Source organism: Microcaecilia unicolor, chromosome 2 (assembly GCF_901765095.1).
Source record: "Microcaecilia unicolor chromosome 2, aMicUni1.1, whole genome shotgun sequence".
Taxonomy (NCBI): domain Eukaryota; kingdom Metazoa; phylum Chordata; class Amphibia; order Gymnophiona; family Siphonopidae; genus Microcaecilia; species Microcaecilia unicolor.
The window spans coordinates 491,998,379-492,014,209 of NC_044032.1; the positions used below are offsets into that span (position 1 = coordinate 491,998,379).

General features: G+C 42.9%; 1 protein-coding gene across 1 annotated transcript in view; it reads left to right on the forward strand.

The window, feature by feature from the left end:
* Nucleotides 1-15,831, forward strand: part of HTT (huntingtin) — a 990,576-nt gene that overhangs the window by 97,050 nt on the left and 877,695 nt on the right. Inside the window, exons 8-9 of the mRNA XM_030191138.1 lie at nucleotides 5,919-6,097; nucleotides 10,970-11,174. Coding sequence (XP_030046998.1) covers nucleotides 5,919-6,097; nucleotides 10,970-11,174 — 384 coding nt within the window. The remainder of the gene's footprint in view (nucleotides 1-5,918; nucleotides 6,098-10,969; nucleotides 11,175-15,831) is intronic.

The following is a 15,831-nucleotide window of genomic DNA, read 5'->3' on the forward strand; positions in this document are numbered from 1 at the left end:
TCCTCAGAACGTTGAGGGAGCGTTTTATTATATTAGATTAAAAAGCAGCGGTCCTAGCACAGACCCCTGAGGAACCCCACTAACTACCCTTCTCCATTGTGAATACTGCCCATTTAACCCCACTCTCTGTTTCCTATCCTTCAACCAGTTTTTAATCCACAATAGGACATTTCCTCCTATCCCATGACCCTCCAATTTCCTCTGTAGCCTTTCATGAGGTACTTTGTCAAATGCCTTTTGAAAATCCAGATACACGATATCAACCGGCTCCCCTTTGTCTACATGTTTGTTTACTCCTTCAAAGAATTGGTGAGGTAAGATTTCCCCACACAAAAGCTGTGCTGACTTGGTCTCAGTAATCCATGTCCTCGGATCTGCTCTGTAATTTTGTTTTTAATAATAGCCTCTACCATTTTCCCCGGCACCGATGTCAGACTCACCGGTCTATAATTTCCTGGATCTCCCCTGGAACCTTTATTAAAAATCGGCGTTACATTGGCCACCCTCCAATCTTCCGGTACCACGCTCGATTTTAAGGATAAATTGCATATCACTAACAGTAGCTCCGCAAGCTCATTTTTCAGTTCTATCAGTACTCTAGGATGAATACTATCCGGTCCAGGAAATTTGCTACTCTTCAGTTTGCTGAACTGCCCCATACGTCCTCCAGGTTTACCGTGAAGTCAGTAAGTTTCTCCGACTCGTCCGCTTGAAATACCATTTCCGGCACTGGTATCCCACCCAAATCTTCCTCGGTGAAGACCGAAGCAAAGAATTCATTCAGTCTCTCTGGTACGTCTTTATCTTCCTTTATCGCCCCTTTTACCCCTCTGTCATCCAGCGGCCCAACTGATTCTTTTGCCGGCTTCCTGCTTTTAATATACCGAAAAAAATTTTTTCTATGTTTTTTTGCCTCTAATGCTATCTTTTTTTCGTAATCCCTCTTGGCCTTCTTTATCTGCGCCTTGCATTTGCTTTGATACTCCTTATGCTGCTTCTTGTTATTTTCAGACGGTTCCTTCTTCCACTTTCTGAAGGCGTTTCTTTTAGCCCTAATAGCTTCCTTCACCTCCCTTTTCAACCACGCTGGCTGTCTTTTGGACTTCCGTCTTTCTTTTCTAATTCGCGGAATATGTTTGGCCTGGGCCTCCAGGATGGTATTTTTGAGCAGCGTCCATGCCTGTTGTACAGTTTTTACCCTCTCACTTGCCCCCCCTAAGTTTTTTTTTTTTTTTTTAACCATTCTTCTCATTTTATCATAGTCTCCTTTTTTAAAAGTTAAACGCTAATGTATTTGACTTCCTGTGTATAGTTACTTCAAGGTTGATATCAAAACTGATCATATTATGATCACTGTTATCAAGCGGCCCCAATACCATAACGTCCCTCACCAGATCATGCGCTCCACTAAGGACCAAGTCTAGAATTTTTCCTTCTCTCGTCTGCTCCTTCACCAGCTGCTCCATAAAGCTGTCCTTGATTTCATTAAGGAATTGTACCTATCTAGCGTGTCCCGATGTTACATTTACCCAGTCTATATTTGGATAATTGGAGTCACCCATTATCACATTGCCCATTTTGTTTGCGTCTCTGATTTCTGTTATCATTTCTGCGTCTACCTGCTCATCCTGGTGAGGCGGAAGGTAGTACACTCCAATCACTGTCCTTTTCCCTTTTATACATGGAATTTCAACCCACAATTATTCAAAGGTGTGATTTGTGTCCTGCTGAGTTTGTAATCTATCTGAGTCAAGGCTCTCGTTAATAGACAATGCTACCCCTCCACCAGTCCGGTCCACCCTATCACTACGATATACTTTGTACCCCGGTATGACAGTGTCCCACTGGTTATCCTCCATCCACCAGGTCTCAGTAATGCCTATTATATCCAATTTTTCATTTAGTGCAATATATTCCAACTCTCCAATCTTATTTCTTATACTCCTAGCATTTGCATATAGACATTTCAGAGTATGTTTGTTGTTCCTATTTGCATGATGCTTAGTACTTGACACTAATGATTTGCCATCTTTTGTCTGATCTTTGGTTGTATTTAAGGGCACCTGGCCTACCACGGTCTGTTGTGCAACCTCACTATCCAGAAACCCTATCTTCCCTGTTTGTGAGGTATCCTTGCAAGATACCTAGTAGCGCTTTAGAAATGCTAGTTAGTAGTAGTAGTAGTAATATCTTATCCCGAACCATGCGCTTTAGAGCGACTGTCAGCCTTCACCTCATTTGTAATTTAAAAGCTGCTCTATCTCCTTTTTAAATGCCGATACCAGCAGCCTGGTCCCACCCTGGTTAAGGTGGAGCCCATCCTTTCGGAATAGGCTCTCCCTTCCCCAGAATGTTGCCCAGTTCCTAACAAATCTAAAACCCTCCTCCCTGCACCATTGTCTCATCCATGCATTGAGACTTCGGAGCTCTGCCTGTCTCTTTGGCCCTGCGCGTGGAACAGGTAGCATTTCAGAAAATACTACCCTAGAGGATCTGGATTTGAGCTTTCTACCTAAGAGCCTAAATTTGGTTTTCAGAACCTTTCTCCCACATTTTCCTACGTCATTGGTACCCACATGTACCAAGACAGCGGACTCCTCCCCAGCACTATCTAAAATCCTATCTAGGTGTCACTGGGTAGTGTACTGGTATTTTAGAGCCCGGTGTAATTATAGTGCTGCCTTTTCACACGTAAGGTGTAGCTCGTCCTGACCTTGGAATTAGTGCTGTTATGGTTTGGTAAGGTTATTAGTGTGTTTTTGCACAAGTTTGTGTAGATTGTTTTGCAGTGGAGAGTTTGTGTGTTGGCCTTACTGAGGTGGTACCAAAACATCACAAAGGGTGTAGAGCCTAAATCATGACACACTACCTCTTGAAGGATCTACATATAGAGCTTATGCATTTCTAAGGTCTACAGTGGCATGGTTTGGGAAAGGGGGTGGGGAAGAGGGAGTTCTGGATAAGGAGAAAAGAAGGAAGGAAGGGAGAAAGAGCTGGCTTTTTTGGGAATAACCATAATGAATATGTATGAGATATCTCATACATATTCATTATGGTTATTTGCAAAAAAGCCAGCTCTTTCTTCCTTCCTTCCTCCATATTAGCATATTCATTTGTGTGTATATGTATATATATATATATATATATATATATATATATATATATATATATATATATATATACAGTGGTGGAAATAAGTATTTGATCTCTTGCTGATTTTGTAAGTTTGCCCACTGACAAAGACATGAGCAGCCCATAATTGAAGGGTAGGTTATTGGTAACAGTGAGAGATAGCACATCACAAATTAAATCCGGAAAATCACATTGTGGAAAGTATATGAATTTATTTGCATTCTGCAGAGGGAAATAAGTATTTGATCCCCCACCAACCAGTAAGAGATCTGGCCCCTACAGACCAGGTAGATGCTCCAAATCAACTCGTTACCTGCATGACAGACAGCTGTCGGCAATGGTCACCTGTATGAAAGACACCTGTCCACAGACTCAGTGAATCAGTCAGACTCTAACCTCTACAAAATGGCCAAGAGCAAGGAGCTGTCTAAGGATGTCAGGGACAAGATCATACACCTGCACAAGGCTGGAATGGGCTACAAAACCATCAGTAAGACGCTGGGCGAGAAGGAGACAACTGTTGGTGCCATAGTAAGAAAATGGAAGAAGTACAAAATGACTGTCAATCGACAAAGATCTGGGGCTCCACGCAAAATCTCACCTCGTGGGGTATCCTTGATCATGAGGAAGGTTAGAAATCAGCCTACAACTACAAGGGGGGAACTTGTCAATGATCTCAAGGCAGCTGGGACCACTGTCACCACGAAAACCATTGGTAACACATTACGACATAACGGATTGCAATCCTGCAGTGCCCGCAAGGTCCCCCTGCTCCGGAAGGCACATGTGACGGCCCGTCTGAAGTTTGCCAGTGAACACCTGGATGATGCCGAGAGTGATTGGGAGAAGGTGCTGTGGTCAGATGAGACAAAAATTGAGCTCTTTGGCATGAACTCAACTCGCCGTGTTTGGAGGAAGAGAAATGCTGCCTATGACCCAAAGAACACCGTCCCCACTGTCAAGCATGGAGGTGGAAATGTTATGTTTTGGGGGTGTTTCTCTGCTAAGGGCACAGGACTACTTCACCGCATCAATGGGAGAATGAATGGGGCCATGTACCGTACAATTCTGAGTGACAACCTCCTTCCCTCCGCCAGGGCCTTAAAAATGGGTCGTGGCTGGGTCTTCCAGCACGACAATGACCCAAAACATACAGCCAAGGCAACAAAGGAGTGGCTCAGGAAGAAGCACATTAGGGTCATGGAGTGGCCTAGCCAGTCACCAGACCTTAATCCCATTGAAAACTTATGGAGGGAGCTGAAGCTGCGAGTTGCCAAGCGACAGCCCAGAACTCTTAATGATTTAGAGATGATCTGCAAAGAGGAGTGGACCAAAATTCCTCCTGACATGTGTGCAAACCTCATCATCAACTACAGAAGACATCTGACCGCTGTGCTTGCCAACAAGGGTTATGCCACCAAGTATTAGGTCTTGTTTGCCAGAGGGATTAAATACTTATTTCCCTCTGCAGAATGCAAATAAATTCATATACTTTCCACAATGTGATTTTCCGGATTTAATTTGTGATGTGCTATCTCTCACTGTTACCAATAACCTACCCTTCAATTATGGGCTGCTCATGTCTTTGTCAGTGGGCAAACTTACAAAATCAGCAAGGGATCAAATACTTATTTCCACCACTGTATATGTGTGCATATATATGTGTGTGTATATATATATATATATATATATATATATATATATATCTATATATGCAAATTAATATGCTAATATGCCCCCCATCCCCCCCCCAAAGGAAACAGTCAAACTACGCCGATGTAGGAAAGAATTTGCATAGAGGGAAAGATATGTGGTTGAATATTTAAACAGTTAAAAAAAAAACTTTAAAATGTCCATCATGTGACTGAAGAGACAGCTCTATTCAGAGGGTCTGTGTTGATGTGACAGCGCCATGCAGGAGCAAAGGCTACAGTTAAGAAAGGAGACAACTTATAATAGTTATGGAACTTTGTGCATTCTATAAGAAAAGCAAACTTTTATGTGATAAAAAAGGTATTAGGACTGGACATTGAGTAAACCACAGACTAGGAGGAAGAAACATTACCTATTTCATGCTCAGTTCCTGTAATCCTATTACAACTTAGGTTCAAAGGAACAGGTGGCTGCAACTAATAGCACACAATTAAAAACAGAACTGTAGACTGAGGTAGTTCCTTAAGGCAGCTCATGTGATTCCCAGCAGCCTTTGGATAACAGTTAGTGTGGTAATGAACCTTTAAAACCAGCATTATGACCTATAGGGGAGCATTTTAAGTTGACTATACAAAGTACTGTTTGGTGGAGGGGGGTGTGTGTATTTTTTTGGCTTAACCTTTTTTGTTTTGGCTTGGCAGTTTCCTCTATCCTAGTTGAAACAGGGAATATGAAATGATGTTCCTCCTCCTCTACCCCTGTACCTTCATGTGTTGCCCGGGGATGATGGCAATGCGTAAGGGTTCCCTGTACACCTCTGCAGTCATGGCTGAATCTAGCCAGTAGGTATCATCTTTGAATAATGACCATGACTCCCTTTTATCTCAATTGGGAACTGTGAACGCTGCCTCCACAGCATCCCTATCCAGCCTGGGTAATAGAAAACTTAGCTCAGGGACTGAACTAGGGTATCTTCCACATGACACTGGCTGGACTATCCCTAACAAAGTACTGTTCAAAATAAATTTTGAAAAAGTGCCTAAGAAAAGCATGCATTTATTAATATTACCAGGAATTTGTATACAAATGTTAGTAAAACACTTGTTTTGTTAATTCCTTATTTTTGATTGTAGGTCTGCTAGTGCCTGTGGAAGATGAACGTCCTACTCTACTCATTTTGGGAGTACTCCTGACGCTAAGGTATCTCATACCATTGCTGCAGCAACAGGTGAAAGATACCAGTTTGAAAGGCAGCTTTGGTGTGACTCAAAAAGAAACTGAAATTTCACCATCCCTGAAGCAGCTTATACAGGTAAAATGTATCTGTTAAATTAAAATTTACAGACTGAAATGTGTATATACTATTTATCCAAATATAGGAACTAGGAAATCATGCAAGCCTTTAAAAAAAAAAAAACCAAAAAAAAAAACTCTTGAGTAGCTGCTGCTTGTTGATGGAGAAACATCAATATCACAAAGCAACTATTAATATACTTAAACCTTCTTTGGAATATAGGCTGCATGGAAGACGATGTTTCAGTAATTCTCCGAGGATAAGCAGGACAGTATGTTCTCACATCTAGATGTCGTCATCCATGGAGCCCTGGTGTGGATGCTGCCCCAGCGTTCCTTTACTTTCTGTAAGCTTTTGGCAAGCCTGACAAAACATGTGCCTTCCTGCCTGCCCAACTCGCATGGGACCCATAGTTTTGTTTATTCCGCGGAGCTTTTCAGACATGTTTTTGCCTCACCTCTGACACGCGGTTTCACTTGCCTTGTTTCTTGGCTTTCTTGCCTTAGTCACTCCGATTAGTGCAGAGCCTACTATATGTTTACTTTTTCCTGTACCTTTATAACTTTTATAGTTTGGTTTCAGCTTTTTTGAAGTTTCTTAGGCCTGAGCTCCCGGTCGTGGTTCAATCCCCCCCCCCCCCCCCCCCCCCCCCCCCCAACACACACTTTAAAAAATTGAGCCATTTGATTTCACTTTAGCCATTATTCTGGATGTGTCCCAGAAGCCTTCCAGCAATTTTAAAAGTGTTTGAAGTGCAGTAGGACCATGTCTGTGACACACTCACAATTGGTGACTGCCGTGCCTCAGTCCCAATCACTTGTCCTCTCACTGTAAACTCTGTTCTGAAATACAGAAAAGAACACAGAAGAGTGGAGAGGCCCATCTCGAGATACGTTGGTGCACTGAAGTCCGTTTGCATTGCAGACATTGACCTAAATGGCATTGGGTTCTGCATCAGCCACTGGAGATGCACTGGCATTGAGGATATCTTCACCTGCCTCGACATTGGGCATGGTAGTACCTTCTTGGGCCAAGCATCATCAGACCCGATGCCAAGGGCCTGTGAGAAATTTGCATCATTCTCGTTGGCACTGATGGATCCCAGTGTCCTACATCGAGAAAAGGCAAAGAAGTGTGGACATTGCTCCTCCTCAAAGCATGGGGCTAGGAATGCTGGGACACTGGCATTGCTGGTACCCAAGAAGTGTTGATGCTCTGAGGGCCACTTTTCCTCCATGGAAACAGTGCTGATGTGCCAGTCTCCCTGGTCGGGACCCTGCCTGTGATTGAGCTCTACATCTTCACAGGTTGTCTTCACACCAGCAACAACCCCACCTTTACTGATTCCTTCCCTTGAGGAGTTGTTCTGGTTCATATTACAGAGGAGTTGAGGCTGAAGTGACCCCAGAGTCAAGGAACGGACCCTTACCTTGGTGCTTTCACCCAGAGCCTGGTTGCCTGTCCAGTGGTCTGTGGCAGGTGCAGACTCATCCTGTCATGAGGAGTACTTTGCTTAGAATGGATATGGACTGCTTCTGGGATTCTCATGCAAAGCCAGAAGACCTCTCGGAGGAGGGATCCATTTACCTCTCTTCAGACCTCTCCCTCGCCACAAGAAATGAGAAAATCTTCCCCAGAGGAACTCTGTCAACTTTTTGAGGGAGATGACTCAAGTCATCCTATTTATGTTTGAAATTAAGGATGAACCCAGGGCCTAGATGTTTGACATCCTTAAGATTGTGTAGTTGAGAAATTAGGAGACCCCACTCTCTGAACAGGTCCTTCCAAAGAAGGTGGAGACTGTGCAGAATAAGAAGGCTCCTGGATTCAAGAAGCTATAGCTTCCTCACAACTCCATGATGGACAGGATGGGGGCCATCATCGGAAAATACACTTTATCCAATTGGCTTGAAGACTACATCTCATTTACCAAGACTGGGCTGACTCTGGAGGGACATGTTAGAGCCATTGTGGTGTCGGTTACCCACTTGAAGTCAGCCTCCATTGAGGAAATTTGCAGAGCTGCAATGTGGTCTTCAGTCTACACATTCACATCTTGCTACTGTGTTGAGCAGAATAACCGATGTGATATCTGGTTTAGTCAGGCAGTGGTGCAGAATTTGTTTGGAGTCTAGAGTTGAACTCCATCCTCCTAGGCCCATTCTTTTCTGTTCCAGGCTGCATCTTCGCAGGAAAGTTTGTTGTTAAGTGTTATCGGTTCATGTTGGCCTTGCTGTTGCAAGTCCTATTGACTGTTTTTTTGTTGCTTTCAGTGAGCCTGGTAGCTATGGATTCCCTGATGCGAGAACACACTGTCTTGCTTGTCCTTGAAGAAAGTGAAGTTATTCACCTTTTAGCAGGTGTTCTCTGAGGACAGCAGGATATATGTTTTCATATACTCTCTGTGGTAACATGACTGAGAGTGTGGCTTGGATCTGTCACAAACAGTCATACATGCACGGTTTGCAGGCAAAAGGAAAAAGATTGTTATGACTCAACATGTGCACCCCTGTTACTTCACAGGCTTTAGTCCAGCACAAGTACCGTCTCTCTGTTTCTCTCTATTTCCTCACATATCACTGTCAGCACTTTCTCTCTAGGGCTGGCTCCAAGCCTAGCCCAGTACAGTTGTCTTTAACCCCTTTTGGGTTCCCTCTAGACATACATCAAAAGCAAGTACTATCCGACCTTGATAGTCTTCCACACAGATTCTGGAGCCTTAAGCTTGAGTCACACTACTTCCCTGGTCCTCTCCTTAGATATTATAGCTCAGCTTAGAATGGAGTCCTTTCCCTCAGGACCTCCCTCCTGGAAGCCTCCACTCAGGATCCCCCTCTACACTGACTCCAGCCTGGCCTGAGCCCTGCACCTCTGACTCGATCTCAGACTTGGCAGACTAGCGCCACCTTCTGTAAGGTGACTGAACTGCATCATTAGTGAGGGATAGCTCTTCACTATGCCATCCACTCCCTCACACCCTCTCACCTCCCCTAGGAGTTGGATTCTTTATGCTTTTTTAGGTCCTGTGTGAGTTGGGCAGACGAGAAGGCAAGCATAGTCAGGTTTGCCAAAAGCTTCCAGAAAGTAAAGGCATGCTAGGCAGCTTCTACACTGGGGCTCTGTGGATAACGTCCCCCAGATGTGAGAACATGTGTCCTGCTGTCCTCTGAGAATAGCTGCTACAGGTGAGTAACTTTGCTTTATTGTTCTGTTTTAATGTTTTTTAAGTCTTATGCTGTTATCACCTTTCGAAAGAAGTTTGTTTGGGAAAGTGGTATATAAACTTATATAATTAAATAAATTTTGTATTCACATATATCTATTGGTGGCTCAAATCAGGAGCTGTTCCAAAGAATATATGTACATTTGCTAACTGTTTGAACAAGTTTCAATATAGGTTCAGAAAGACCTATAGTGCGGAGACATTCATCTCTATAGTAGATATTTTGAGGAAAGGTATGGATAAAAATCATTGTTGCATGATTTCTTTAGATGTGTCATCTGCCTTTGACTCTGTGGATGGGGCTGTATTATTGGCCAGATTACAGAAGCTGGGTACAGGGGGTAAGGTGTATGATTGGTTTACCTCCTATTTGTCAGAGCATGCCTTGTTTGTTCAAAGTGGAGGAAGGATTTCTAAATCCATTCCTGTGCTGAGAGGGGCCCCACAAGGGTCTGCCTTGTCTGTGCTCTTGTTTAACATTTATATGGTTCCTTTGTGTGAAGTTCTAGAATCATTAGGTGTGGAGTACCAGCTGTAAGCCTTTGATAGGCGATTTTATTTCCTAATAGTCGCATGGGGAGCAGAGCTGTCTGTGTGATTGACATCTTGTATAAATGAGATTTGTAAATGGATAACAGCTAGTAAGCTTACTCTGAATGTTGGCAAAACTGAGATTCTTATTGTAGAGTGATGGATGATTGTTGGCCCTTGGCTATCTGTGTGGGTGAAATTGATATACTATTGCAGAAGGAGATAAAGCTATTGGGTGTGATTTTGGATTCTTAGCTCACGATGAAAGATCAAATTGTGCATATGGTTCAGTCAGCCTTTCATCAATTGTGGATGTTTCGTTTAAAACCTATGCTATGCCTGGTTGATTTTAGGAGTTGATTTTAGGCGATGGTTTTGTCAAAAATTTATTACTGCAACTCTCTTTATTTGGGTGTTCCAGAGTACAGGTTTAGAAAATTGCAGATGTTACAGAATGCAGCTGCTAGATTGTTTGCTGGTGTCTCCAGATTTGAACATATATCACCAGTGTTAAAGCAATGTCATTGGTTGCCTGTGAAACGTAGAGTGCAATACAAAGTTTTGCCGCTTATTTACCAAGTCGTTCATGATAAAATGCCATTGTAATTTGGTAAGGTTTTCAATCTATCATCTAGAAAGTCTTTAAGATCTGATTTCGCTAAATGTTTGGATTTGCTTTTGTTGACTTCCGTGTATTATGCATTGTGCGTCAGCCTTTTCAGTTGCAGGAACGCTTATGTGAAATGCTTTGCCTGGCCAGTTGCGTATACGTACAAGTATTCAGCAATTTAAGAAAATGTTAAAAACGTAGCTTTTTGTATAAGTTTTTTTTTCTGATGGGCAATGTAGAGTTGGAGAGTTTATGATGGCAGCACTTTGTTTGTCAATGAAGATTTGTTTTTCTTATTTTTATTTTTTATTTTAATATATATGTTTTTATGGAAACTGCTTAGTGTATAAGCGGGATAGAAGTGTTCTAAATAAATAAATGCAATAACCTGCAAAAAATCATGGGCAGGCTATCATTTCATATTCCATATGTTGCTAAGTATTTGGCCAAAATGGTCACCTGCTATAAGAAAATGATAAAGGATTACAGTATATTTTTAATGACAAACTTCTATTTAAAACTCTAGGTCTATGAATTGACCTTGCATTATACTCAGCATCAGGACCACAATGTAGTGACTGGAGCATTGGAGTTGCTACAGCAGCTTTTTAGAACACCGCCACCTGATCTTCTTCAGGCCCTAACCACATCTGGTAGCATTACAGAGGTCAGTGTGTCCAGAGATGAATCAACTGGCAGAAGTCGCAGTGGCAGTATAGTTGAACTTATAGGTAAGCCATGTTTTGAACTGTAAATCTAACTATACTTCCTAAAATAACATCTTTATTCGCTGTAGATAACAAAAATTAGTTATTTATAATGTCACATCTCTAAAGCTAGTGCAGACAGGGGAAATAATTACCTAGAAGTAACTTATTATTCACAGTGACGAAGAAACAAAATCTCTTGCACAGTTTAGCTTTCCAGGAAGAAAGACTTCAGCAGTCAGCAGCACATAACATTATTGTCACTGTACTTTAAATGCAGCTGTTTGTTCCCATTGAAACTCCAGTATCGTTCATCGGTTTTAAAAACCTCCTCTGTTTTATATTTTTGTGATTTCAACCATTTAACATGTAATATTCAAAATATAAATAATAACACAAGCAGTTATTTGGATGATGGCCAATGTATTGTAACAAATTTCCCGAGTTCCTATTTGCTGCTTGATTGAGAAGGAGCTGCTGTCTGGATTTCTGTTCTTTAAAGTTGATTTTGGAAAGACAATGAAGTGGCCCACAGATGAAACACAGGCGGAGACCAGTATCTGATGAAAAGGGAAGGAACTTTCACAAAGAGATTGCACGTTTTTTTACTATAGGATAACCTAGTAACAAGGTTCTAGAAAAACAAAGATTTCTCCTCTAAGAAGATGTTACAAGTAGTTCTCCTATACTGTCTGAATTTAGACCATAGATGGATTTATAAGCCTGACAAATTATTTTAAACTGAATATGTTGAACTGTCAACCAATGAAGATCTCTTATAATAGGCGAAATACTGTCAAATTGACCCATGCCAAAAATCAATCTTGCTGCTGTATTCTGCAGCAATTGCAATCGCTTCCGTAGCCCAACCGAAACATTATTGTACTAAGAGTTACAATAGTCCAATTGAGGCAAAAGTATCACCTGTAGTAAGGTTCTGAAGTTATGTTGATGTAATGAGGAGCTGAGTGCTCGTAATTGTCTAAGTCTAAAACAGAATTTTTTGCTTAGAGTTAATCCGTCTTTCATATGTCAATTTAGAATCCAAGATATCCAAGACTTTTCAGTGGTTTTCAAACTTTAAATTTTTACCCGCTATTATATTAGTGTCCTACTTTGAATGCTATTTATATCGCCAAACCACAAGATCTTGGTTTTTTTTGTTTGTTCAGCTTAAAGGTTTGTTCAGCTTCAAAAAATGGTCTGTAGCCCATTTATGTATAAGTAAAATATGGTTTGTTACAGCAGCTAATGTATCTGTAAATTTTTCTGAAACAGGACATGAGAAGTATATTATCAGCATACGACAGAACAAAAATCCTGATATCTGAGAGAAATGAACCCAGAGAACTGAGATAGATGTTAACAGAGAGTGGGGAGCCCTGTGGGACTTCACAACTAGGATTCCAATTTGTTGAATCACCATGCCAGCCCCTCACTCTTTATGATCTTATATCAAAAACTGTTTAAACCAAGCAGGCACCAAATCCATCACACCATTTGCTCAATCTAAAGAAAAGTGTAGAATAATTAATAGTGTCAAAAGCTGCTGAAATATCAGATTGAAGTAATATCACTTTTTGCCCCTTACTCAAAAAACCCCATTTTATTTCTGTAGTAAGAACAATAAGTAATGTTTCCATGTTATGTCTGGGTCTGAAACCATGCTGTGTCTTATGCAGAATATTGTATGATTTTGTGACGTTCTGAAACTGTTCATTTAGTGAAAATTCTAATAATTTTGCCATCCAGAGAATGTTCGTGACTGGGCAGTAATTCTCAGGTAAGGTCAAATCACTGCCTGCAGATTTTGGGAGGGGAGTTAGTACGATATCTGATAAACCTTTAGGATAACACCCTAATTGCAGGGTTGTAGTTACAAACTCAGGGGCCCTTTTACTAAGTGTCAGTAAACCCACTGTGGGCTTACCGCACTCTAATCTGGAGCTACTATCGGCCCAACGCAGGTACTGGTGTTGGTTCCACCCCCTAGTGCTTGGCATTTCCGGCACTAGTGGCAATATAAAAAAACAATTTCTGTGCGCTACCCGGTTACTGCTGGAGCTGTTACTGCCACCTCAGTGGGTGGCTGTAAGTGCTCCGCTCCCCCCTCCCCGCATGGCTATGCGGTAAGAGCAACTTACCGCATGGCAATGTCTTTTAGGCCGTTTACCCGCTGTGGTAAAAATGGCCCCTGCCACTAGCGCAGGACCCCTTTTTACCGCAGCTTAGTAAAAGGGCCCCTCGGTAAGCCAATGCAAAATATTGTCTGGAACTTCCTTCAACAAGTAAGAAGGACATACATCCTGAGTACACTATTTCTTTGATTAATTTACTCAGTTTCTGTTTAATAGATTCTGGAGAAACCGTTTCAAAGCATCCCTACAGTCTATTTCCAGCAAAACAACTGAGATTATTCAAAGATGGAATTATGATATTATCCATCTTGACTTCAGGAAATGATTGCCGAAACTTATTTACTTTAATCTGAAAGAAGTTGGCAAGATCCTCAGTACTAGGTTGTAAAGGGTCAGGTATCGTTAGCAAGCTATCTGTATTAGACATCCTATCAAAAATTTTAAAAAGGGCCTTGTAAGAATTATCAGAATTCTTAATTCTCCGAGGATGAGCAGGTTTCCACAAGTGGGTAGATGATCCACGTTGCCTGGGATTTGGCACATTAGCCAGCATAGAAAAAATTTAGAGAGCCTTCCTGCCCGCAGCACATCCGCTTTTCTTCAATTTATTCTTTTCTGCGAGAGGAAGCAGCTGTGCTGTGCGTTGCTCCTCACATTCCCGGGAAAAGCCTTAACCGTGTTTCAGCGCTATGTTCTTGTTGTTTTCTTTCTTTCTTTTATTATTTAAAAAAAAAAAAAAATCATTTCCTCTTATCTTCCCTAGTTTTTGTTCCTGCGTTTACATTTTCTTTGTTTTTTTTAATCGCAGGTCTCCATATAGACCTGCTTGGATGGGTTTAATATTTTTGTGCCTTTCCCTTTTTTTCAGGCACATTCTTGACTTTTCATTTTGCCGGAGCCATTTTCCCTTCCATGTCATCGAAGACTCCCAGTGACTTCAAGCGTTGCTGGGACCATCTTGGGTACTGTTACACATTTTTGGTGTATTCAGTGCCTCAAGCCCGGCAAATTGTGTCCTTTGCCTTCATATGAAGGACACAAATTTCCCGAGAAGCTCAACAAGAAAAATTTTTTTGAGCTCAGTACGGTTGTTCAGCGTCAACATCAACATTGAAGTTGGTGGCGTCGAGATCGAAGGAAGCATCGGTGTTGGGAGTTGAGGTAGGGATGACTACTGGGAGCAGTGAGGCATCAAGTGGGTCTCCACCTGCCTCGAGGCCTCCTGCAACGCAGGCCCCCCAGTACCGGCCATTGTTGGACCCAAGGCGACGTAAGGATTTGACGTCATCGGCACCGAGGAGTTTGGATGAAGTGCATCGGACGAAGGCTAAGAAGCACCGACATACAATGCAGAGAGCTCCGGGACGCTGAGGGACTTGGCACATGAAAAGCATCGACGCCGGAAGGATCACTCACCCTCCATTCAAGAGGTGCCAATGTGTCTGTCTTCTAGCAGCTGAGATCCTGCTCCCGCATCCCAGGCGGTTCGGCAACCTGACCCCACACCAGTCCCTCAGCCTTTACCGATGGCGGCTCTCGACAAACGTATCAGGGCCTTGCTCCCAGAGCTCTTGGAGGGATTGATGCAGCGATGTGCATCGGGGGTGCCTCTACCTGCCATTCCTTCCGCTGTGGCCCCCCTGGCCCACAGTGCGGCCTCCGGCTCTGGCATCGATTGCCACTCAGACTGGTTCTCTTTCGACGTTGATGGAGGAAGCTTCGCCGGAGTCGAGGCAGGAGCCAACTCCTCGACACCGTTCTCGAGGGCACGGATCCTCCATGTCGAGGTGAGTCCGGTCTTGGACATCCCTGAGGGAAGTGCTGTCTGATATTGAAGAGGAGCTCTCGTGGGAATCAGAAGAGGATCCCAGGTACTTTTCCTCTGATGAGTCCTATGGGATCCTTTCTGAGCCTTCCTCTCCAACTGAGAGGAGACTGTCTCCACCTGAGAGTCTCTCCTTCACCTCCTTTGTATGGGAAATGGCGGAGGCCATTCCATTCCCTGTAGAAGTGGAAGATGAACCCACGGCCAAGATGCTTGAGGTCCTGGACTACACCTGTCCACCTAAGGAGGCAGTGACTGCTCCGCTTCACGAGGTACTCAAGGCAGTCCCTGTATGGAACTGGCCGTCCCCTCTGTCCCTGTGGTCCCCTGGAAGATTGATACCCAATATTGAATCCATGGGGAATCTGGGTTGGTGAGGTCTCAGTTACTCCACAACTCCATGGTGGTGGATGCCGCTCTCAAAAAAGCCAGGAGTAACATAGTAACATAGTAGATGACTGCAGAAAAAGACCTACTAGGGACTATGCCTCAGCTCCCCCAGGTAGAGAAGCTAGAACCATGGACTCTTTTGGGAGAAATTTGTATTAGGCCGCTATGCGCATCACCCGTATTTAGTCTTACCATCTCTTCACGAGCTTCTATTTATTTGCGGAAATCAGTGAGGTAGCTGTCCGACTTGGTTGATGCAGGAGCAGGCCGAGCCATTTTGCCAGTTGGTCAAGCAGCAGGTGTGTTGCAAGTTTTTGGCCAGGGGCAC